Source organism: Neurospora hispaniola (assembly GCF_033458365.1).
Source record: "Neurospora hispaniola strain FGSC 10403 chromosome Unknown B0T23scaffold_1, whole genome shotgun sequence".
Taxonomy (NCBI): domain Eukaryota; kingdom Fungi; phylum Ascomycota; class Sordariomycetes; order Sordariales; family Sordariaceae; genus Neurospora; species Neurospora hispaniola.
Genome location: NW_026944406.1, coordinates 1287318 through 1311652, shown reverse-complemented (window position 1 = coordinate 1311652; position 24335 = coordinate 1287318). Strand labels below are relative to the sequence as shown.

General features: G+C 42.1%; 6 protein-coding genes across 6 annotated transcripts; 3 read left to right on the top strand and 3 right to left on the bottom strand.

The window, feature by feature from the left end:
* Window positions 1-295: 295 nt before the first annotated feature.
* On the top strand, window positions 296-3434 carry B0T23DRAFT_5288 (uncharacterized protein). Its single transcript, XM_062841406.1, has 3 exons — window positions 296-811; window positions 869-1284; window positions 1347-3434. The coding sequence occupies exons 1-3, from the start codon at window positions 650-652 to the stop codon at window positions 3415-3417; spliced, it is 2649 nt and encodes an 882-aa protein (XP_062696621.1). The 5' UTR covers window positions 296-649; the 3' UTR covers window positions 3418-3434.
* A 1414-nt stretch (window positions 3435-4848) lies between these two features.
* On the top strand, window positions 4849-8219 carry B0T23DRAFT_5292 (glycosyl hydrolases family 31-domain-containing protein). The gene is made up of 2 exons (XM_062841407.1): window positions 4849-5266; window positions 5343-8219. Exons 1-2 carry the CDS (start codon window positions 5026-5028, stop codon window positions 7844-7846), a joined length of 2745 nt encoding a protein of 914 aa, XP_062696620.1. The 5' UTR covers window positions 4849-5025; the 3' UTR covers window positions 7847-8219.
* Window positions 7982-9424, bottom strand: B0T23DRAFT_5260 (uncharacterized protein). Its single transcript, XM_062841404.1, has 4 exons — window positions 8622-9424; window positions 8491-8530; window positions 8367-8418; window positions 7982-8272 (listed from the first exon to the last, which is right to left on the bottom strand). Exons 1-4 carry the CDS (start codon window positions 9037-9039, stop codon window positions 8117-8119), a joined length of 666 nt encoding a protein of 221 aa, XP_062696619.1. The 5' UTR covers window positions 9040-9424; the 3' UTR covers window positions 7982-8116.
* Window positions 9425-10268, top strand: B0T23DRAFT_5328 (uncharacterized protein). The gene has a single exon (XM_062841414.1). It carries the CDS (start codon window positions 9810-9812, stop codon window positions 10005-10007), a length of 198 nt encoding a protein of 65 aa, XP_062696618.1. The 5' UTR covers window positions 9425-9809; the 3' UTR covers window positions 10008-10268.
* Window positions 10269-10606: 338 nt separating this feature from the next.
* B0T23DRAFT_400688 (uncharacterized protein) lies at window positions 10607-13757 on the bottom strand (the record flags this gene model as incomplete). The annotated part of the gene is made up of 10 exons (XM_062838518.1): window positions 10607-10804; window positions 10865-11516; window positions 11864-11870; window positions 12009-12191; window positions 12249-12286; window positions 12352-12484; window positions 12552-12876; window positions 12963-13030; window positions 13133-13159; window positions 13232-13757. 10 exons carry the CDS (start codon window positions 13755-13757, stop codon window positions 10607-10609), a joined length of 2157 nt encoding a protein of 718 aa, XP_062696617.1.
* A 1005-nt stretch (window positions 13758-14762) lies between these two features.
* On the bottom strand, window positions 14763-14990 carry B0T23DRAFT_400686 (uncharacterized protein; the record flags this gene model as incomplete). Its single annotated transcript, XM_062838517.1, has 1 exon — window positions 14763-14990. The coding sequence occupies one exon, from the start codon at window positions 14988-14990 to the stop codon at window positions 14763-14765; it is 228 nt and encodes a 75-aa protein (XP_062696616.1).
* Window positions 14991-24335: the final 9345 nt, after the last annotated feature.

Genomic DNA, 24335 nt, shown 5'->3' with positions numbered 1-24335 from the left:
CCTGACCTTCGCCGAATGGCACGACTCACATCTACAGGGTCAATACAGTAACGACAACAACAACACAGCGCCGACTCTGAATTTCGCCCATCTAAACCAACTTATCTCTCATCTTTCCTTCATCTCTTTCCTGCCCTTCTACTTCCTCTGTCCGTCCTGTGTGCGAGTTGTGCATGGGATATCTCAACCCATCCCGTCAATTCACACTTCGCAGTCTTCTTACGGAGTTGATTGGCGGCCATTGTAATTCGGTCCTCTCCCGACAACACATTTGCTGCAATCAGCCAGACGTTTCTGTCTGTTTAGGCTGTCGTGTCCACCAGTTTAAGGCCCCCAAGACCGCCTCCTTGACGCATCTGTTGCCTTCGTAAAGGCTTGCTTGGGCTTTGTTGCGGCCTCGTCCAGCCTTATAATCGCGCCTTCGGCCAAATTGTTGTTTTATCCTTGTCCTGTCAGGCCTGCCGTGCCCTTTGTGGCCTCGATTGATCCATTCACTACACCCACTACCGGCATTGATACTGCTTTCAACCTAGAGGTAGTAGCTAGCTACTTCCTTGCTCCGGCCGGACGCGCAATCTTCGTCCTCGACCTCCATCCCGCCGTCACCGCTTATTGTGTGATCCTCCAAGTGGCTTACATTGACGACAACATGGACCCTCCATCGAAGCGGAGGAGACTGGCTCCCAAGGTTTCCGATGCCCCAGCTCAATCCGCCGTTCCATCGACAAGTCCTCCTCAGCCTCAGCCCCAAGCCCAGGCTCAGGTTCAGGCTCAGGGCCAGCCGTCAGCACAGTCCTTCCCTCAGGACCAGGTTAGTAGCCTTGTGATTCCACTACCGTTCCCCTGCTAATCATCTCCCTCTTCACAGCAGCACTTCCCGCCAGCCGAACCACTCGTGTCGCCTGCACAGCAGGCTGCGCAGTCCGCACCGCTTACCGAACGTGGAGAGTTCGAGGCCTATGCGAGACATCTCCAAGATGCTGCCATGTACATCAAGATGGTTAAGGAGCAACTTGTTCCCCACCGGAGCGTATCCGTACTCATGCTGAGATGGGAGGAGGACCTCAGTGTTGAGGCAGACATGCTGCTCTTGGAAAAGGTGTTTCGGGATCGGTACAACTACGGCACCGAGAAATGGGTCATTCCTACCGTGCCGAACCCCAGCATCAAGCTAAGCTACCAGATGGCGTCGTTTTTGGAAAACGCCGGTCCTGATCACCTCTTGATTGTCTATTACGCCGGCCATGGTTTTGTTGGTCAAGACAATCACGTTTATTGGGCTTGGTAGGTTGACCCTTTTGCTTACAGCATCGCCCCTGTTTCCCAGGCTGACATTACGGGTACAGTAACGCTCGCGACGATGCTGCCAAGCTCAAGTGGGACGGTGTTAGATGCCTGTTCGAGGACGCCCAGCCCGAGATCCTGCTCCTGTTAGACACCTGTGCCATCAAGGATTCGCCTCCCGCTGGGAGTCACGGTACCAAACAGGCCATTGCCGCGCACACGCCAGAACAGAGCTCAAGAGAGGCCGGTCCCCGCTCTTTCACGGCTACCTTGGCTGATGCTCTTGCCAAGCTTGCCAGTGGGCGTCCCTTCAGCGTTCAGAAGCTGCTCGATGAGATAATAACACTGCGGCAACACGAGAGCGCCCAAGCCATTGCCAAGATGGTCAACGGAACAGCCAAGTTAGCTCCGCCCGAGAGAGTCCCTGTATCCTTCACCTTGACTCCTGCCAAAGGACGCGATATTGTGTTTGGGCCCTTGAAGAAAGAAGTTGCACAGCTGCAGTCGCCTCCCCAATCTGCTGACGTGGATGGGGACGCCTGGAGGTCGACTCGGGATGACCAGCCGCTCAGCGCCACAGAAGTGGCTGACCTTACTTTCGAGGAGAGCAGTAGAGTGTTAGTGTGTACCACATTCGTGGGAGATGCGAGCGCAGATATGGGCTTCTTCCACCAGTGGCTCCATAATCCTCCGTCCGTTGCCTCCAAAATCACGGTGGAGGGCATGTTCCTCGGGCCTCCTACTATGCTCTTGATATCGATGCCGCTCTCGGTATGGAACATTGTCCAGCACGACAAGGTCTGCTGCTTCTTGGGATATATCAGTTCGCACAACATGATTCATCTGTACCAGCGACTCGTCAAGTCTGCTGCGAACGGCCAACCAATGACCAAGGACTTCGAGGATGGCCGCATTTTGCTAGAAGCACGAGAGGCTGCTGCAGTTAGCCCGTCTCTGAACCGGCGAGACCACACGAGCCATTATTCTTCCCTTACACAGGAGAACCAACCACGGCAGGAGCACCGGGTCCCGCTTCCCACACCCAACGGGGCTGTTCCCGTCACTCCTGGCCCTCCAGTTCAGACCCCCGGTCCCAAGGCCAAGGACGACGCAGAAGATTCCGACGAGATGAAAGAAGCGGCAGAACAGTTGAAGATGCTGAGCGATCTCCACGCGCAAAGCAACAGGGTGGGAGATAGCATTGCAGTTAGGCATCCTGAAGAACCCGATGCCTCCGAAGTGAATGACGCCGTTATGGATGAGATTCACCACGGCGGTGTCCCCTATAGCACCCCTCGTGCCAAGATTGGAGGGGTCAACGGCAAGATTCCCAGTGAAAGCCCAAGGATTACAACAGGGAGGAGGCCGCTTCAAAAACAAGTGTCGAAGCAAGAGACGCGGTGTAGCCACTGTAGCCATGCGCCATTCAAGGACTCGTCTTCGCTCCGCAAGCATATCGCAGCTGCTCACACGCGGCCGTTCCCGTGTGCTTTCTCCTTCGCCGGGTGTGCAAGCACGTTCGGGTCCAAGAATGAGTGGAAGCGTCACATAGCCTCTCAGCACCTGTGCCTGCAATATTATCGGTGCTCGGCATGTCCTCAAAGCAGCGCCGATGGCAAAGGTAATGAGTTCAACCGCAAAGATTTGTTTACGCAGCACCTGCGACGAATGCATGCGCCGCCGATCCTCAAGAAGCCCGGTAGCAAGCCGGAGGCAGGACTTCTCGCTGAGTGGGAGGCGCATGTGAAGGAAATGCAAGCATCATGTCTAGTAACGCGCAGGCAACCCCCTCAACGGTCGTCTTGTCCCAAACCCGACTGTAAGAGCGTTTTTGAGGGCGCCGGGTCATGGGATGAATGGACAGAACATGTCGGTCGACATATGGAAAAGGGAGAGGCTGATCGCATGGGTGTGGATCCCCTGCTAGCACAATGGGCGCTTGATGAAGGGATCATTGAACGGATCGAGGACGACACGTATAGGCTCTGTCCGCAAAATGGATCAGCTATGCCCGCCGATAGAAACGCGAATCAAACGTCCACTGCTGCCGAAAGTACGAAGAAAGAGGATGAGGATCCATCAATCACCGTGGCGTTATCGGCGCCGGATTCGGACGGTATGGATGTCGACTGATCGTGGGAGGATTTGAACCAAAGTCATTTCGTACTATGTTGTTTTCTTATTGTTATTTCCGGGATCATGGCATTCATTGGGCCACAGGAAAAAGAAGCATGGCGGCGCATATGGGTACAGTATAAGCATAATCAGAGAGTTGCTGGAGTTATCATTGTCTAGGCTGCAGCGGAGTTCAACTTCCAGCATGAGGTCAACAGAAGTTGCCTGGTATTGTTCATCGCCCGCGGCCGTATGGTTTGTGTATCCCTGCAAGGGTGATAAGCCCAAGGGAACAGATGACATGGCTTCTGCAAAAGGCAGCTTGTAAAAGATTTAATCGCTTTACGCCAGGTATCGGTTGACTTGATAAAGTGACCCACAAGAGAATGAACTGACTAATGTGCGGGTAGTTACAAAGGTGCCCCGAGCGAGAGATTTACCACCTGCTGATTTGGGATACCAAGCCGTCTACCGTCCGTTTGACCACCTCAGATGTCGTTTTCATGTTCTTCAGCGGCCACGAGCTGGGTTCCAAAAAGGCTGGATAAGTTTATCCTTGAGTGCCGAATTGACTACGTATGGGCTTGGTGTTGTTGATCTAAATCTCGGTATCCGGACCTCAACCAGCTTTCTAGCAATCCCCGCAACCACGGTCGGAGTTTAGCCCGATCAGATCCAAGCTTACAGGCTCCAACTCCGACCGTCATCCAACACCTTGAATAATTTCTCATCCAACATTCGGGCCTTTCCTGAGGAACATGGGTCAGCCATTAGTCCCACCTGGGATGCTACCGCCCAACCGTCTTGATGGGGTTTGGCCTTCTTTTCCCCGGAAAAATCTACATGTGCGGAGAAGAGCAAGGAGATAGCGGGGGATGGGGAAGGCAAAACTGGGGGACTAGGGCATTGGTGAAATTGGAGAAAGCAAACTCACCGGCCGGCCAGAGAGCAACATGCGCATAGAAAAAGGCAAGTGATCAGAGTTTACCCCGACTTCATATTCACATATTGACCGCCTGTGCTTCGCCTAACTGATGCTTTCTTCACCACCTCCCAACTAGTCGTGCTTGGTCGTAGCAATGGGCCCGCTCAGAGCCTTTGCAAGACCGACATGATGCCGACACAAGGTCGGCTCGGGATCTATCGTGGGATTCGACACGCCACAAACCTTTGCGGTCTGGGAGTTGGTGTTTTATGTTAGCGAAAGCCCCATGACGGAGTAGCGTATGATTGAATGCGGAGAAATGGTACGGATTGAGAATCTTCGGCATGGCAATCCAAGGTTCTCTAGGTCTATAATGGCTTCCAAGACGGCATCCGGAATGGTTCCTTGCGTTGCCCTCGGATTCCCCAGGTTCCCCAACTTGCAGCTTCCAATGGACTATCGGTACATACTGGCCGATCCTTTCCTGATTTGCCGGGTCGGGAAAGTGATGGTGTTACTTGCTCAAGAACCCCCTGCTCGGTGACGATGCGCCTGGTCTAGATGGAATTGGTATAAGTAAGAGCATGCTGCCTTCCGTGGTTCTTGTGTGAGGGGAGATTCAGAGTAACATCTCTCCAGATCGCAGTCTCTCTCCCTTGTGTGTTTGTGACACCAAGCGTCAAGCAGCCGGACATTACAGGATGCTTGCGGGATCTCGTCTCGCGGCCCTCGGGCTGCTGGCTTCACTCTGCTCTGCCGCCCTTCCACAGGCCATTCGCGCCATCAACAACGACCCGTTGGCCAAGTGTCCCGGCTACGAGGCTACGAACGTCAAGACGAACGCCAATGGCTTGACGGCGGAGCTCAAGCTTGCCGGGAAGGCATGCAATACCTACGGCACTGACCTGGATAACCTCGTCCTTGAGGTGACATACGAGACGGGTGAGTTGACTAAGACAATAACTAAATGAAGAACTAAACGGGTGGGAGGCGCTAACAAGGAAAATTCGTGCGTTAGACAACCGCCTGCACGTCAAGATCCAAGATGCCGCGAACGATGTATATCAGATCCCTGAATCTATCTTCCCTCGCCCGCAGGCAGCCCAGGGTGCGAACTCCAAGAAGTCCGCCCTGAAGTTCACCTACAAGACCAGCCCTTTCTCCTTCGCCGTCACTCGCGCCAAGACGGGTGAGGTCCTCTTCGATACTTCAGTCGCTTCCCTGGTTTTCGAGTCCCAGTACCTGCGTCTTCGTACCAAGCTGCCCAACAACCCAAACCTCTACGGTCTTGGTGAGCACTCGGACTCTTTCCGCCTCAACACCACCAACTACATCCGGACTTTCTGGTCTCAGGATGCCTACTCCACCCCCAACGGAGCGAACCTTTACGGCAATCACCCGGTCTATTACGAGCACCGCAAGAGTGGCAGCCACGGTGTCTTGTTCCTCAACTCCAATGGTATGGACGTCGTCATTGACAAGGACAGCCGCTCCGGTCAATACCTCGAGTACAACTCCCTTGGGGGTGTCGTTGACTTCTACTTCGTTGCTGGCCCTAGCCCGATTGAGGTTGCTAAGCAATATGCCGAGATCACCAAGCTCCCTGCCATGATGCCATACTGGGGTTTCGGCTTACACCAGTGCCGTTACGGCTACCAGGATGCCTTCGAGGTTGCTGAGGTGGTCTATAATTACAGCAAGGCCAGCATCCCGCTTGAAACTATGTGGACCGATATCGACTACATGGACCGCAGAAGGGTCTTTACTCTGGATCCTCAGCGTTTCCCCCTCTCGGCAATGAGGCAGTTGATCGGCCACCTTCACGAGAACGAACAGAAGTATATTGTCATGGTCGACCCTGCCGTGTCGGCGGCAGAGGGGCCTGAAAACCCTGCTTTGACGAAAGGCATTGAAGAAAACGTCTTCCTCAAGCGTAATGATAGCTCCATCTACAAAGGTGTCGTGTGGCCTGGTGTCTCAGTCTTCCCCGACTGGTTCTCGGCCAACATATCCAGGTACTGGGACAGCCAGTTCACTGAATTCTTCTCTGCGAGCTCTGGTATCAACATTGATGGTCTCTGGATTGACATGAACGAGCCCTCCAACTTTCCTTGCTTCTTCCCTTGCAATGACCCCGAGAAATCCGCCATCGGCTACCCGCCTGAGCCTCCTGCCGTAAGGACACCTCCCCGGGAGCTCCCTGGATGGCCTTGCGTCTTCCAGCCCGAGGGAACTGAATGCAAGGAGAAGAAAGACTTGACCATTGAGGCTCCTGTCAAGAGTGACGTTCTTATTGCCAAGCGCGAGGAGACTGTGGAAGCTAGCATTACTGCCGGCAAGCAGCTTGGTCTCCCTGGCCGTGACCTCCTCTTCCCCAGGTATTCAATTCACAATAAGGCTGCTTATATGGATTCATGGAACGCCGACAAGGGTGGTCTCTCCAACAAGACTGTGAACACCGATACCATCCACCAGAATGGCCTGGCTGAATATGATGTTCACAACCTTTACGGCACCATGATGTCGATCCAGTCCCGCGGGGCTATGCTTGCCCGCCGCCCTGGCCTCCGCCCCTTCATCATCACCCGCTCCACTTTTGCTGGCGCCGGCCACTCGGTTGGCAAGTGGCTCGGTGACAACATTGCTGACTGGCAACACTACCGTGAAAGCATTTACGGAATGATGGCGTTTGCTTCCATCTACCAGATCCCCATGGTGGGCGCTGATGTCTGCGGATTCGGCGGGAACACAACCGAGTCGCTCTGCGCTCGTTGGGCCATGCTGGGTGCCTTCTCCCCCTTCTACCGTAACCACAACGAGTACCTACCTTCCATCAGCCAGGAGTTTTACCGTTGGGAGATCGTGGCTGAGGCCGCCCGCAAGGCCATCGATATCCGCTATCGCCTGCTCGATTACATCTACACTGCCCAATACAAGCAGTCCGTTGATGGTACCCCCATGATTAACCCAATGTTCTACCTCTATCCCAATGACGCGAACACCTTTGGCCTCCAGCATCAGTACTTCTACGGTCCCGGTCTCCTTGTAGCCCCCGTCACTGAGGAGAACTCGACCAGCGTTGATGTCTACCTTCCTAACGACATTTTTTACGATTGGTACACCCTTGACGTCGTCCATGGCAAGGGCAGGACCGTCACTGTCAAGGATCAGAGCTTGACTGACATCCCGCTCTACCTCCGCGGTGGCGTCATCGTTCCTCTTAGGGCCAAGTCTGCCATGACCACCACCGAACTTCGCAAGCAGGACTTTGAGCTCATCATCGCGGTCGGGAAAGACCTTACTGCCGAGGGTGAGCTTTACCTTGATGATGGAGTCAGCTTGGAGCAACAGGGTGTGACGAACATCAAGTTTAAGTATGCCTTGGGTGTTCTGACTGTCAATGGCGACTTTGGATTCAAAACGGATGTGAAGATCACCAACATCACCGTCGTCGGCGCCTTGGAGAAGAAGAGCGTGGATGTCAACATCCCATTGACCCAGTCCTGCACAGCTGTTCTCTAAAGGGTACTGGTGGTATAGTGAACAAATGTATTATAACTAACGGCCGATGATTACCTTCTAGGTATGATTGATGAGGGAGGTTTCTTGCTGCAATGTGGAAGAATGTAGGCAGAAGTACCCATGTACTGTAGCATGAATAAATGAATGTTCATGATGTAGACGTTCCCACTTCCTGCTATCAGGCCAGGCCTTTCACCTGAGTGAAGACTGAGTGAGGCTGTCAAGGGGCAAACAATATTCGAATTCGAGAACGAACGTCATCCTTTGCTATCATGCAGGGCCTTGCAAAACCACCGAGTCAATGGTGCAAGTGACAGTCGTGCCGCTCACTGATGCCCTCGCTCCGGAAATGGTATACTTCGTGGCCGAGTTATAGTTTGCTGGCTTTCCCGTGCACCACGCCGTGCTCGTGCTTCCCGTCGCAACCTGTCGGTCGGGTATTACGGTAAATTAGCACTTAAAACAAGCCTTTCTGTTGAGAGTGAAAGTCCACGATTCCGCCGCTCAAAATGGTACTTACAATTTTGACGTTTTTGAATGTCAAGGGCCCAAAATTCCATGCCACATCGTAACTTTGGAAAGATTAGTACCTTAAATTACGACTTCAATTTCCTTTATACGAATTTGCTACACACAAGACTTACAGTTCAATGGCAAAAATAGCTTGGTTGAAAGATTTGCCAGCTATCATAAAAGTCAAGAGTATCAGCACTTACAGCCTGCTCGACCATCATTCTGCCTTTGACTCAGAGTAGGCTTTCCCTCCTAGACTCACCAAGAGCAAAAGTGTTGGTTACGGGCGAGCCAGTGGTGCCCCTTTTCGTCGTCGTAGTCCATCCGCTCCCATCACTGTTCAACACATTCGAGAAGCTGATCGTCTCTCCCGCATACGTGTTGAACCCGCCTCCCCACGGTAGCGAAGGGTTTGAACAGCACCATCCAGATCCAAACCACCAAGTGCCGCTTCGTCCGTCAAGCACATTCTGGTAAACTCCGCTGTTGTCGGTCGGTTGTAGGCCCGGCCAAAGATAGTAGACTGCCGCTTTGGGAAGAGTTGGGACGACCATTTGTCCACTGAACGCAGTGAACTTGGCTCCGGAGGGGGTGTTATAGCGCAGGAAATACCATGTTGCGGCAGCAGCCTGAGTGGCGAATAAAACAACGGGGAGAAAAACGATGGCTAGAAGCTGCATCTTGTCTTGATGACTCGAGACCTGGACGTGGCAGGGTCGGGTGAGAGAAGAAGGAGATGGAGGTTATGATAAGCATGGCCTCCATGTTGCCCATGAGCGAGGGAAACTTTTGCTATTATAAGTTTTCTCGCTGGGTATCATTCAGAGTTCCAGGGGACGGAATTTGTGTTCCTACTGGTGGAAAGATGTTCGACTCATGGGGTCACATCAAGCAAAAGTGGTGCGGCATTTAATCCCCCGGCGTTGCAGTTGAAACCTTGAAGCCATGAAAAGGGAAGCAAGAGCATAACAACGCCCTGAGGATATCGCAGTCCATGCAACGCCCCCCACAGCTCCGTGATATTTATGGATTAGTATGAACACAGTACTTGGTAGCTTATGGCACGACTTGAGTACCTGCTCGTGGAGTAGACCATGTGATTAGCAAAAGAAACAGGGGAACCAACGAGAGGTAACATCGAGAAGTAAACACCCGTTCAAGCTTTTGGAAAACCCGCGAGGCGAGCCAGTGAAAAAGCGTAGATGTGAAGCAAAACAACTGCAAGAACGAGAAGTGGGTGGCAGCGAAAGAAAAAGAAAGAAAAAAAGAAAAAAAGAAAAAAAAAAAAAAAGAGGGAGAACAGGAAGCAAATCCAGCTACACAGAAAAAGTGTCGAGGTTACCTATGTGTAGCCGAATGAGATCCTGCGTGCAAAATCGTTTTGCAAGGAGCAGGCATTGCTTCATGGCGCAGAAAAGAATGTTGAAAACCTAAATGTGAGTAGGGTGAAATGAAGCAACTCATATTTCGACAAGTCGCCTTCAACTGCTCCTCAACTTACTCCTCGGCCTTCTCCCATCCTTCCCCAATGCTGTGCTACCTGCTTCTTTGGCTCCGCACGAATACCTATCTTCTTCTTCCTCCTTCTCGCCCTCCTCCCGGGCCTCATGTACTGATGTCGGCTTATGCTCGGCCGGTGAGTAGGTAGGCAATATAGAAAATCAAGGGCGTCGGTCCCTGACTGAGGAACTGATGCTTTGCCCCTGCTGGTACAATTACCATATCGCCTGCTTTGACCGTCTATTCCTTGCTTTCAACCTGGGCGGGGCCGACGCCCGAGGTAAAGGTGAGAATTTGGTCCCAGGTATGCATCTGTTGCATCCGTTAGAACTTATTGGCCGTTCTAATGGTATAGCATCATACAACATGTGAGATGCTCATCTCCTCACTAACATCTCCACCCACGGGGATAGTCATCAGTAAGAGCTGGGAGTAGAGCCCAGTCAACAAAACACGACGGAACTCGCCCGACTCAGAGTTTCATGCTTAGGAGGATCGCTTCTGGGAACGAAAGTCATCATTATAACCCAGATGCCGCATGGACTACCCAGCCCATGTAGGAATGGTTCGACCAGATAACATAGATAGTTGTTCGGGGAAAACCTTGAGTCAACATGAACATCAGCACATTGCCTCGCATCTATTCGTCCTAGATCCACAGGCTCCATCATCAAGTAGACGGCTTGATAGACAAATCCAAGCCGTAAGTTATACCCACGGCCAGCAGTGATCACTTGTCTTGCATGCTCAGCCTTCAATGTCAAACTCCTCATAGTAACGATAGAGGCCACTGCTGTACTTCTGCCGACGAGGACCCCCAAGGTATTCCTTGATCTTGGGTCTTTGCCCGACAGCATCGTACAGCTCAAATAGCTTCAAATGTTTACCCTCCTTGTTCAACTTCGACATAGCCTTGGGGAACATGAACTTGAGGCCATCCAGACACTGCCTCAAGTTAGCCATAATATGAAGAGCAATTTGTGCCAAGCAAGGCGCGCAACTTACCTGGAATAGGACCAAGTCCGCATATGACAGCTTGCCTGCGTAGAGGTAAGGGCCCTCACCGCTGGCCTTGGAGTTGAGGACTCTTTCGAAGTAACCGAGAAACTTGGGTAACCGTGTCTTGACGTAATGCTCGACCTTCCGTTTGGCCTCTTCCTTTTGGTCCTCGTAATACAGCTCCGACGCAATAGGGTGATGGCAGTCGTGCGGCTCGTTGCTCAATCCATCCAGCGCCGTAAGTGCCAGCTCATTGACCTTGTACAGAGCATCCGGATCGTCCTCAACACCGGGTACGAGACCCAATCGCGGGCCTAGATACAGCAAAATATTGGGCGTCTGGCTGATGACAAGGTCACCGTGCTTGAGAATGGGCGGCGCAAAGATGGGAGGGTTGGTATCGTCGTCGGGTTTCTCGCCCTTAACATAAGCCATCACCTCGTCGATGCCTCCCTCGACCTGGGCCGTGTCGATGTACTCAGCACCGGCTTCCTCGAGGGTAAGCCGGATGAACTCTCCGCGGCCGGGAATTCCTGGCCAGTAGATGAGGTTGTAGGGCACATCCTTGTTGGACCTCTGTCGCTTTGCTGCTGCACCTTCGGACGACATCTTGACCCTTTCAGCTGTGGACGACGAAGTAGGAGCAATTGTAGTGGTGCTAAACAGAGCACGACGTGAAGGAAATGGCAGCAGTGGAAGTGAAGCTAAAGATATCGGAAGCGGAAAAGGAACAGGTGTAACAGCTCTCAGCTGGACCAGTTGTGTACAGTGTCCCACGGATAAGAGGGGACGGGTAATGATGCGAACCATTCGGATTAATAAATCACTGACGTAAATACGAAGACCGAGAGACTGCTTTCGGGCGGAGGCAGGTACGGACAACACAGAGACATGGGGGTAAGCTTGCATTTCCCCGCACTCGTCCGGGGCCATGCGGTACGTACCTAGGTAGCCAGCAAGGTACTTACGCCGCGTCAACATCAATCGAAGGAATCGATCATCGACAGAAAGGCTGTTGAACAAAAGATAGGTATCCGTCTCATTCATTATAAGTCATAACGTCCAAGCAAGCTAACTACATCAAAGGAAAGGCCATATCCGCCTTTCAGATCCCATGTCCAGTAGAGATGGCCTCGAGCCCTCAGCGTACCTACCACCTCTAGAGTAGATCTTGCGAGATCAACAAGGCAGGTATCACAGCAGGTCTCGCACGAATTGCACACGACCAAAACACACGAACCAAAGTATGAGAATTGGACCTTGCATACCGCCGTGATCAGACGCAACTGACACTCGTCCGAGGAAAGATCATGATGAGAACGGGTGCCGTAAGCTTTTTTTCCTTCTTTTTTTTTCTTACCTTAGCCGACCACTCTCTGGACCTGCTCACGGCACTCGGCAGGATCCTCAAACACATGCCACACCTCTCTGCAAGTATCGCAAGGTCAGAATCAGTACTCAAAGGGGGCCCCAGCCGTAAGAGTCGCACATACCTTGGGACACCCTTAAACGCGTCCTCGAACCGCTTGGCAGCATTCTTAGCTTCCGTACCGATAGCCGCAATATCGGCAACTTTCCGGATGAGAATCAGCTTGATCCACTCTGGATGCTTCCTATACATCTCGCCTATAGACATGATTTCAAGTGTCAGCCAGTGGGTTTTCCGGTACAGTTCACTGTATCATCAACTCACCATATGCTTCGGGGTCGCTTTGCGTTGAATCGCCTATACAGATCATTTTCTTCTTTGGCAGCCACTCGTACAGCTTCTTCATGCGATCGACCTTGTACCTTTGGGTTCCAAGCGTGAGATTGGAGAGCAACCCTGGAATGGTCATCCAACTGGCATCTCGCAAGATCAGCTGGCCCCGGGGATAGTAACGGTGAGTGAAATCCCGAAGGAAGGGGTAGAGGTTGTATGGCGATGCCGACAGGTAGAACCACGGTGCAGACGGCGTCACTATGTCCTTAATTTTCCAGTATAGCTCTGGCATGCCTGCAATTGGTGTTGGCTCTGCCTAGACAACGAGGAACATGCCGTCAATATCTGAGCACCATCATTGAACTAGACGATTGCGATGGACGCAGAGAGCGCTAAACTTACCACAAATGTGGACCGTAGGATTCCCACAGGATCACTCGTTTGCGTGATCTTGATAGTGTCATCAACATCTGTTTTGGGGGGTCCAGTGTTAGAAGCAAACACTGGGCATTTTGCGCAGAGGGAAAGAACTGTCTCTCGTTTGAGTGACGGGTCGGAGATCACAAGCATACCAGAGATAACGGCCCAACCCTCGGGCTCTGTATAAAAGGTTGTCATTTCCAACAATCCTCCTGCGCCAGATGGGACTTCGGCCACTGACTTTGACACACTTCCGGCACTTGAGTCGGGGAGCTTCTTCAGCTCACTGCTGATCCCGTTCCTGCCTCCAGGACCCAGCCGCAACTCGGTAGACTCGCCGAACTTGATATCGACCCGTCTCCCAGGCAGAACCTCCATGAGAAAAGGAGTAATGCGCTGCTCAATCGTCTTCTCCTGCTTGTCGCCCTTGGAGAGACCCACTTTTTCGGCGATGTCGCCTACAGCCTCAACAAACTTGGTTGATATACGCGCGTCGAAAACAGCAGTCACGAACTCTGCCTGCCATGAACCGTTGGGGCCGCGAAAGGCGATATTATCGAAGAGCCAGACCGCGTCGGTTCTCGACACGCCAATCGGTATGGGATTGAGCCGCCCAAGATATGAGAGCAGATGGGTAACCTTGAACTTTTGGACAAGACCTTGGGCTTTCACCATGTTGGCGAGGGACGTCTCGGTAGGCTCGAACCCTCGATTGCACCAAGTTTGATGCTCGAGCATGCTTGACTCGGAGCGGCGGTATGTGGACGGAAGCGACATGATGAAAAGCGGCTGAAGTAAGGTGGTTGAGGCCTTGGCGGGAGGAGTTTGGTTGAGCGCATGAGAAGCAAACCGGGTCAACAGGCTGGAGACCAGAACATGGCGATGATGGAGGTCTTATAGACTCGCTGCTCGATCGACTAGACTAGTCAATGGTTCTTGGACTGCACCATGATGGAAGATCGCCGTTCAACACAGCTAGGGCTGCTAGTGGCATTTCTAGTGCCCCTCCCCCCTTGGAGCGCATGACGCCTTGCACGTTGCGTTGCCTGGTGCTTTTTTGGCCTGACACGGTCGGGGGGCCTCCCCTTGTGATGCCGGGACGTCGAAACCTGAAATACAAACAGTGTACAACCTCCACGAACAAAGTTAGGCTGCACCCGGTGCGCCCGGGTGTGATGACACGTTAAGGTACCTTACCCTACCGCCGTCACCCTGTTTCAGAGGCAGCATTGACGGCATACGAACAAGGCTCTCCAGATACTCATTAGCACTTTTCATGCAGGGGCGTACGCAACTTTTGGGGTTCCAGCATGCTTCAGATTCGTTTCGTGCCCAGTTGTCGAAGGTTAGCAAGTGGTTGGGAACCACCTGATTCGACAAATGCGAGGAAGAGACTTGGGAATTACGTATTGCTAGCTGATAAGCACTTTAACTCGTTGTTGACAAAAATCAACCCCGAACACTTGCACCTACAGAGCCGGTCAGCCTTTATAAGAACATTTGGGATTTCAACCTTGTCTTATTAACCTGTTTCCTTCTCTGTAGCTTCCTTCTCCGCGCTATTATTAGACGCTCCTCTCGGTACGTGGTTCTGATACTATCATAGGTGGGATGATGTCATTCTCAAAACCTCAAGCGAACTGGAAGCGCACGCACGTGCTGTACCTGAAACGAGCATTAAAGGAAGCACGAATACCGAGACAGAAGACACAAGAAGACCAGGCCTGAAGAAAGGTGGATTAGTGCAGGATATAAGCTGATACAAGGTGGACGAGCCCAGACTCAGAACACGGAACGGTCCGTCTTAATGTCAACATTTTTAGCAGGCCTGGCCGGCCTCACACAGACCCCATGTGCGGAACCCAAAAAAGATATTACTTGAAACTTTCTCAGTTCACTACATAAAACGTTATGTGCAGTAAGAAGAAAAACAAGATGACCCCAACCCGATTTGAACGGATAACCTTTCGATCTGGAGTCGAACGCGCTACCGTTGCGCCATGAGGCCATTTAGATACTACTTGCTTAAGGCGGTGCGCCTATAGGTACCGTTTCATCTCGACAAGCTGCCTCTTTGAAAATATAATTGCCGGTAGTATAAAATCAGCGCCTAGGCTCTTAAAAAGATTATAAATACTATATACTATAAGGCTAGCGCCCGGGTTATAAACTCTAATCTCCAAGACTAGAATTGCTACTAGCTACCATAGTATAGAGCGCGCAACCTTAATAAAAACCTCTTAACGCTAATAGATCCGTATTTCAAATAGATTTTTCCTCCTTTATAAAACCTTAGTTAAATTATACGGCTAGTACCTATATTAAATATACTATCCCTATTATATTAGGTTCTATTAATTAATATACTAATAAATTAAACTATACTACTACTATAATAATAATAAACTTATACCGCCAACTTACGACGCCGGAACCGGAAACGCCGATTTCTAGTCGAAGAGTACTCCAAAACGAAAATTAATAATGGCAATCGATTGGGAAGGGTTATTTACATCCTTTACAATGTTTTACAACGAGCGTAGCGACGGTGTTGTATCGTCGTTGCCGATAGCTATTAATAGCGGTACTCGTAGGTTCGAAAACAGCATCCACAACCCGCTCGCGGAAATCTCAATGTGTAACGATCCTAAAGCCGTACTCACCGCGAAGATTTCGGAAAAAACGGGAGAAGATAATAAAATACTAAAGATATTTATTATTAGAATAAATAAATCTACGGACTACGATACTATTTCAACCGAAGACCGATATTAGATTTAAAAATTATTTTTCAAATTTACAAAGATATATATTAAAAAAAGCGTGTCCTTGCAACCCGAGGTTAATAAAGTTGGAACTGACTAGTTTATTACTAAAAAGGATTTTAACAACCTAAAGAAAAATATTTTAAAGGAAATTAAAAAAGGCGCTTAGGAGGTACCGAAGCGCTAGGCTAATATTATAGCGAAAGCCGTTCCGAATAAAATTGGTACTACCTTCTGAAAATTACCTACTACTATTATTAAAAAATTTACCCCTTTTAACTTTAAATAGTAATTTACAATTAAGGGAGCGATAATTACCGTCGGATTTATAAACTGTTTAAATAAAGATACGAAGATAACCCTAACTACAAATTTAAATAAGAAGAAAGCTAGCCTAATAATCCGCGCAGCTATCAGAATATTAATAATTAAAAATTATATAATTATATTCGATAAATCTACGCATAATTAATACTAGTAGAATTAAATATAAACTAAAGAAATTTTTAGTCCGGATACTTTTATTACTATAAATACTATAAGCGTACTAATTTAAAACGTACCCTAAGTTAATATTAATAATTATACTATAGTAGAAACCTTAATAAAAATAGCGAAGGAAGGAAATATAAAGGTAGTTATTATTAAAATTCGGCTATGAAAGAAAAGGGATAGAGAAAATAAGGGTCTACTCTTTATAGAAATTACTACTATATTAATAATATACTTCCTTTAAAACAACCTCTTCCTCTAGGACGGCGGCGTATACCCGTACGAACCATTCTAAACTTCGAATAATATTTAATAATACTATAAATATTAAGGAATCGGATATATAATAAGGTTCTATTACTAGGAAAATATTTACGCCCAATATAATAAGGCTAAATATAAAGGAAATTACTTTAGTAAAATAAATTACCTATTTAATAAAAATTAATCAATTATCTATTATAAACCGTATAAGAAAAAGGGATATTTTACTTATAATTATAAAGAATGCCCTATTCTTCGGAAGGCTATTACAAAGGCGTCCGTTGCGTATACTAAAAGGCCGCGGGCGTTCGCCCCCCATAAGAACCCTATTAGGAAGGTATTAGAATTAATAATAGAATTTATAGACGAAGGTATCCTACCGGACGCTCCCCCTAACTCCTATATTATTACTACCTTAGAAAGATAATTGGTAGGAAGTATAAAGAGAGGACGGCTAAGGAAGATTATTAATTAAACCTCCCGACTAAAACCCTTAACCCTATAAAACTTAATTAATACCTACTATTTATATTTATAGAATATTGGGGGGAATTAAACGCATAGTAATAATAGTTTCTATATAATTATAACCCCCCCTAAGGAAATAATACCCTTATCCTCCACTACGAAACTAAAAGGAATCCTATTTTAAAGTAATTAGTAATTTAATTAAAAATATTCTATTAAAATATAGGGAAGTTATATAAAAAAAGAAAACTTATATTCGAATAAGAGGAGATTTATAATATTATAATAATTTAAGAACCGAATAGAAATTTAAATAAGAATATCTACCGTCCGAGAAATAGAAGGTATTTCGGGGTTGATTATTTAAAGGGGGAAAGGGTAGTAATATATATAAATAGAAAGTGGGAATTAAAAGACCTAAATTTCTAATCCAGGAAAAATTAGGCCGTAATAATATTTAAGAACCGGAAAGACTTAACGACTATTTATTCTATCTATTCTCCTATTTTAATATAAAGAATATTAGAGTACTAATAAGGGTTACCGCTTTTTAAATTCTTTGAAACCGGCCCCTTAGTAGGAAATTAAATTATAATTAAAAATTTTAACTTCTACTATCCTAATTAGAATTTAAAAAATAAAACTAATTTAGAGGCTATTCGCCTCCTTACGTAGGTACAACACTAAAGACTCAATCTATTTACCCCCTATAACGAACCGACGAAATTTAGGAATATAATATGAGGAAAAAGGGATAGGATAATTAATTATATATAATTATTACTTAACGTCGAAATTGAATATTAGGGAACGTAGTAGTATAAATAAACCGGTTCGGACTATTGCCCTCAAGAAGTTTAGGTCTAATCAGGAAGAAGGAATAGAAAAGTAGAAAAAAAAGAAGGATATAATTAGAATTTTATAAATATAATCAAAATAAAGGAGGCGGCGGAGAAATAGATCTCGGTCCTAGAAAAGATCAATATAATAAAAGATATCAAATTCGTCTTTTATAAATTCGAAACGGAATTTACAAATATTATAGAAAAATTCGTCCTATACCGGAAGAAAGGTTAAAGGAAAAAAGTAAATTAATAAATATTAAAATATAAAATAGTAATAAAGGAAGCGCGGTAGATATATTAAATATAGTTCGAATACTAGATAATACCGAATTAAAAGAATTTTATTAAAATTATAATAAGGAAAAAAAATAATAGTAAAAATATAGTAGGTTATATAGTGCGAGGGTATTATAAAAGTTTTAAAGAACCTAAATTAATTTTAACTATTAAAAAGGTAGGCCCGGACCCGAAATTATCGACGAATAAATCCGCCTAAATTACTAACCTTTTAAATTTATAAAGGAGCAATGGAAGGTAGAAACTATAATAATAAGGCCGAGATTCTTACCGACTGTTTTTTCCCGAAGGTAGACGTCCCTACGGACTATTTACCGGACTAAATTAAGCTATTAAAAGATATTAACTCAATAATTATTAATAAATTAATTACTGAAAAGGATATTTAGGATGTATTTTCCCGGATAGCGCTTAATAAAACCCCTAGGGTTAATTAATATTTAAATAAATTTCTAAAATTATGTAAATAATTATTTTAATAGGTTATAGCGTATCTTATATCCGCTAGCCTCCGACTTAGGCATTTCCTATAGCGGTTTAAAGATACGAAAGTAATTATTTTTAAAAAATCTAGAAAAAACGCTGCCTAATAAAGGCTAGCGGACGTATAGAGGCCTATATTGCTACTCAATAACGTTGGAAAAATCTTTAAAGTATTTATAATTAAAAGATTAATGTAAATAGCTGAAGAGTTCAATTTCTTGCCGGAGGGTTAAATAAGTAATTGGATAAGCCGTTTAATAAAATTTATAATCCGGATAATTGCTAATATAATATATACAATTTAAAAGCTCGGGGCCGTAATGTCCCTTATATTCCTCAATTTAAAGGGAATATTCGATAAAATTAATTATAAATAATTACTATATACCCTATAGGAAATATAACTCCTAATGTAGATTATTAAATAAGTAATTAATTTTATCGCCGGTAGAAAAAGTTCCCTTTTTTTCAATAATAAAATATTCTACCCCTATACTATTATTATAAATATACCTTAAAACTCCCTCCTCTCTCCTATTTTATTTATTCTCTTTATTACCCTACTATACTAAAAATTAGTTATAATTATAAATATAATTATAAATAGCTTTATAAACAATATTAATATCGTTATAATAATATATACTAGAAAAGAAAATTACTAAACTTTATAAATAATATAGGAAATATATTCGGGATAGGTAAGAGCGAAAAGTATAGAATTTAAAGCGAATAAGACGGAGCTAATATATTTCATACGGATAAAGGTACTAAAAATGGAAACTCTCTAATTCAAAAATATAGTACTTCAACTAATAAAATCCACAAAATTCCTAAAGGTCTAGCTAAACTATAAATTTAATTATAAAATTTATACGGAAGTAGTAAAATAAAAAATAAAGACCTAAGCGAATATATTTATAAAATTAGCGGCGAAAATATAAAGTTATTCTTTTATTTAGGTAAAGGAAATATATACTAAATATATTCGTAGTACTATTATATACGGAGCTTTAATATTCTATAAGCCGACTAAAGTTTATAGGAAATTGTAAAGGATAGTAATTGGATTAGTAAAATACTAAATTAAATATTTAAAAATTATTATTAAGATGTATAAAATTACGTTAATACGGAATTTGAAGATAGAAACCTTTCATCCGTTATTTGACTTCTACTTTAATAAAAAAGTCTAAACCTTTAAAAAGAAACTCGCTAAAATAAATTAAATTAAATTTATTTAAAGGACTATAATCTAAATTAATAAAAATACAGTTCCCCTGGGCGGAGCCAATGTCCAGGGGAGACAGAGAGACGCCTCTAGACTAGAAATTACTTGCTATATAATTGAAAAACAAAAAAAAAAACTGAACTGAACAGGTAACCTTTAAAAAAGGTAGTAGTAAGAATAACCACTAAGCTACAAAGCTTTAATAGTTATTTAAATTAATTATCGAATTTTTTTCCTTATATTATTAACCTTTAAAAAAAAAAGGGTAATGAAAAAAAAAAAAAACTCGAAGGCAAAATTTTCAATTTTTTTTTTCATTTTTTTCTCTTTTCCAGAATTTTCCATTTTGGACCCTAACCCTAACCCCCTCCCTAGCTCTTTAGGGTTAATAGTATAGTTTAGAACTTAATAAAATGGCGAGAAAACCACAACAACAACACCAACACTACTACGACTAGTACGATGTATAAGGACCGTAGTTCTTAGCTATCTAATTAGGTAGAGTAGTAAATAATTTTCAAGTCTTTTCGGATAGTCGAGATAGGAGGTATTAAGTTAAATACGACTTATTGGAGTTATACATTTGTTGAATGGCTTAATATTCAATTTTCGCCGGAAAATAAGGGTAATTATCGGATCTTTCTACATCTTTCTTTTCGGATATAAATAGGAATACAAATAAACATTTCCCTAAGAAAGATAAAGGATTATTCAATATACTAAGTAAATAAAGATAAATAATTAACGACTATTAAAAATTAATTTTATATAATTAAGAATTATTAAAGAATTAGAAATTAATTATTCCGCTTTATAAAAGGTTAATATTTTATTAATTTCCTATCCTATTTCCTTATATTTAATCTCCTTCTTTTTCTATTCTTTTTCTATACTAATTGTCTAGGTTTATTTAATTTAGAAAGTATTTCCCTAATCTTATATACTTTGAAAATTTTTGAAAAAAATTACTATTAAAAATTAATATATATATTCCTATATACCACCCCAAATTAAATCTTCCCTTTAAATCTACAACAAATCCCCTAAATAGACTTACCTTCATACACATATATATATATAATTAGTACCTTCCTTTATTATTTCTATTACCCCTATATCCTTTCTTACCTTTTGCAATTAAATATCTTTTTCTAGCGCTTTTAGTAAGGAGATAATTATTTATTCTCCGAATAATATTATTCTAGGTCGTTTTAATAAATTATAAAGGTCCCTATAGTTTTAAACGAATATTTAAATTAAATCTTTCTTTAAATTCCGTTATAATTTAGGAAGGGTTATTAGGATTGTATTTAGGAAGGTTATCTAAATTGTGCTTTATATAGTAAATAGGGTAAATTAAAGAGTTTATTATAAATTTATAGGAATTAAAATTAAATAGTACTACTATTTATAGTTAATTAATTATTAAGTTTTAATTAATAATAGGAATTTCTCTAACTAAATAAAAACTTTTAAACCCAAATATTAGGGATAATCCTTACTATAATATAAGTATAGGGTTTAATAGTATACGTTTATATTGAGAGGAATTGGAGGGAATAAACGGGTTCGAAGGCTTCTTAAAATTTAAAGGGATTGGTAATTAATTAATTCTCCTTACTTAAATAGATATTTATACGAAATTTATAGGTAATCCTAAAGTATTTAGTAGGCTAATACTTCTCAGAACTAATAAAGTTCTATTTTTTAATAATAATTCAAGAATTCTTATATTTTTAGGCGGAAGAGGAATTTGTAATTGTATATAATTTATTAGAATATTAATAGAAAGAGCCCTAATTTCCTTAGAAGGGTTAGATATAATTAGTATTAAATTGTAATATATTTTATTATTAATAATTAATTAAATAAAAACGCTTTATTTCCTAATTAAGTAAGGATTGAAAGGTAACAATACTATTAGACGAAACGAAATTAGAGTAGAAGCCGGCTAATTCGTTATCCTTAAATTTTAAAAATAAATTATAATTTATCGAAGTAGAATTAAGGTTAGAATTAAATTTCGGGAAGAATCTAGGGACAAATAAATATCGTTTAAGGAAGAAATTAATCTTCTAACCTCTCTTCATTATACTATAAAAATAGGAAAGGAGGAGTTGGATAATAAAAAATTAAATAATAAAGAATTTTCGCTATTATTTTCCTTAATAGGTTTAATTAATATATATTAGAATAGAAGAAAATTAATTATAGTATTAGAGTTATTATATAATTGGTAGCGAGGAAAGATCTTTATACCTCCGAACCCTTATAATTAATTCTCTTTAGTCTAAGTAATATAATCCTTAGGCTATATAAAACGCTAAGGCTTTTCTCTAGTACTATATATACGTTTACTTTATTAGGAGAGGATATTATCGGATCTATTATCTACTATAAATAATACTTCTCTTAAAAGATTCCTAAGTAAGCCTTTAGGTTATTATTACTTTGTTTGTAAAGTATTATAGATTATTTTCTAATACTATTATACTATAATATTCTCTCTCTACTCTTATTTAAATATTATATACTCCTTTAATATTATATTCTACTTCCAAATTTTAGGTATAAGCATCCAAAAATTTAAATTATATTCTACTAATCTTATTTATATAATTTCTACTACTATTAATCTATAGATCTAATTGGATTTTTAGGTGACGAAGTCGATTTAACGAATAAGAAGGCTTAGGTTAGACTTTATTACCCCTTAAATATTAAATTTTTGAGATAATAAAATTAAAATTAACTTTATATTCTTTAATATAGAATTATATAAATTAGAATTGTAGTAGTCCTATTAGCCTACTAATTAATTAAAGATGGCTACCGAGAAATATATATTTTATAAATAAATAAGGATTACTTAAAACCTTTTTTCCCTTATAGGTAATTTAATATTATTTGAATTAATTATATATTTTAGAGTTTTATTAGTATTATTTAATTAAATATATTTATTTAATATAAAAATTATTTTTAACCCCTTTCTAATTACCTATAGAAATAGGGTAATTAGATTATTAGTATGGGTAAAAGTATATTTATTAATACTATATTAAAGGTTAGTTAGGCGTACTATAAATTGCTTTTAATTATAAAAATTATTTTTATTTAGTAAAAAAGCACTTACTTAATTAGATTATAATTTAGAGTAGAAGAACTTACCGAATAGCTCATTAATATTTAGTTTATTATAAGGTAAGTTAAAATTAAAGTACTAATTTGGCTGAGTACTATTTAGTTAAGGATAGTTAAGAAGTATATACCTATTCTTTAATTTCGGATTTTAAAGGGGGTTAAAATATATTTTATAAACCCTACGCTTATTATTATATTTTAATATTTAATTATATAGTTAGTTTGTTCTTATAATATTTAGCTATTTATTAATTATTTTTAATAAGTTAGGGAAGGATCCCTAATAATCTTAAACGTACTAATTAGTAAAGTTTTAAAATATAGTCTTTAGTAATTCGGGCGTAATATTGGTATTTAACCGAAGTATTCGATTAATAATATTCTAATTGAGCGTTATTCTAAAAGCTTTTTAAATCTATTTAAATTAGAAATTTAACGATAGTGCAATTATCTATTTATTAAGTTAATTAAGGATTAGTATTTTATTATACTCTTATAAAAGTTGAAAGTTATAAATAGGAGTAGATTATTAGAGTTATTTATTATTAGTATTACTAGATTTTATTGTTTTAATTAGGTTTAAAATAATTTAAAGCTTTTTACCTTTAGCCTTATTAGATTTACTTGCATTATTATTATTTAAAGTAGTTTAAACCTTATTGTAGGAAGAAGTGTAATTGCTAGAAGATATATTAATAAAGTAATATCGTAAGTAATTAATTTATAAGCGTTAGAGGAAAAAAAAATTAAAGTTAATATTTAATATTTTAAAATATATTGAATTGTATGTAGTAAAAAAGTTAATAATATAAATTATATTGGATTAGGGTTATTTTAATAGAGAAGAAAAAGTTTTAGAAGTTTTTGGGCTTTTTAATATTGTTATTGTAGGGAGAAGAAAAGGAAGGTAGGGAAAAAGTTAAGGGAAGAGGGTATTATATAGATAGTTTATAAATTATCCAATTATTAAATTTAAATATTAGAAATATTTTTTCGAAATTACTACTCGCTTAGTTAGTAGTATAATACTTAACCTTATAGTGTTTGCCTCTAGTATAGTCGATTTATCCGTTCTTTTAAAGCGAATACTTAGGTAATAAAGGTAGTAAATTATAAAGGTTTAAAGTAGTAGGAATATTTTATCTCTTTTTTTTTAGCGGTTGTAGTAATTTTAATAGCTATTTAGAGTAGTGAATTTTCTTTAAATAGTTATTTTCTTTTAGAATAGTAAATAATAAATTAAGTATCGATAATAATCTATTATTAGGGTATAAAAACTTACTTCCCTCAATTAGGTTTCCTTTCTTACTTCTTTCCTTTTCTAATTAATTCTCCGTTGTTCTATTAATTTTCTTTTTTCTATATT

Coding starts and splice junctions, on each gene's coding strand:
- B0T23DRAFT_5288 (XM_062841406.1), top strand. CDS start 650: ATGGACCCTCCATCGAAGCGGAGGAGACTGGCTCCCAAGGTTTCCGAT. Junction 812..868: donor AGTCCTTCCCTCAGGACCAG/GTTAGTAGCCTT, acceptor CCCTCTTCACAG/CAGCACTTCCCGCCAGCCGA. Junction 1,285..1,346: donor AATCACGTTTATTGGGCTTG/GTAGGTTGACCC, acceptor TTACGGGTACAG/TAACGCTCGCGACGATGCTG.
- B0T23DRAFT_5292 (XM_062841407.1), top strand. CDS start 5,026: ATGCTTGCGGGATCTCGTCTCGCGGCCCTCGGGCTGCTGGCTTCACTC. Junction 5,267..5,342: donor TGAGGTGACATACGAGACGG/GTGAGTTGACTA, acceptor TTCGTGCGTTAG/ACAACCGCCTGCACGTCAAG.
- B0T23DRAFT_5260 (XM_062841404.1), bottom strand. CDS start 9,039: ATGCAGCTTCTAGCCATCGTTTTTCTCCCCGTTGTTTTATTCGCCACT. Junction 8,419..8,490: donor GCTATTTTTGCCATTGAACT/GTAAGTCTTGTG, acceptor ATCTTTCCAAAG/TTACGATGTGGCATGGAATT. Junction 8,273..8,366: donor CATTCAAAAACGTCAAAATT/GTAAGTACCATT, acceptor CCCGACCGACAG/GTTGCGACGGGAAGCACGAG.
- B0T23DRAFT_5328 (XM_062841414.1), top strand. CDS start 9,810: ATGAAGCAACTCATATTTCGACAAGTCGCCTTCAACTGCTCCTCAACT.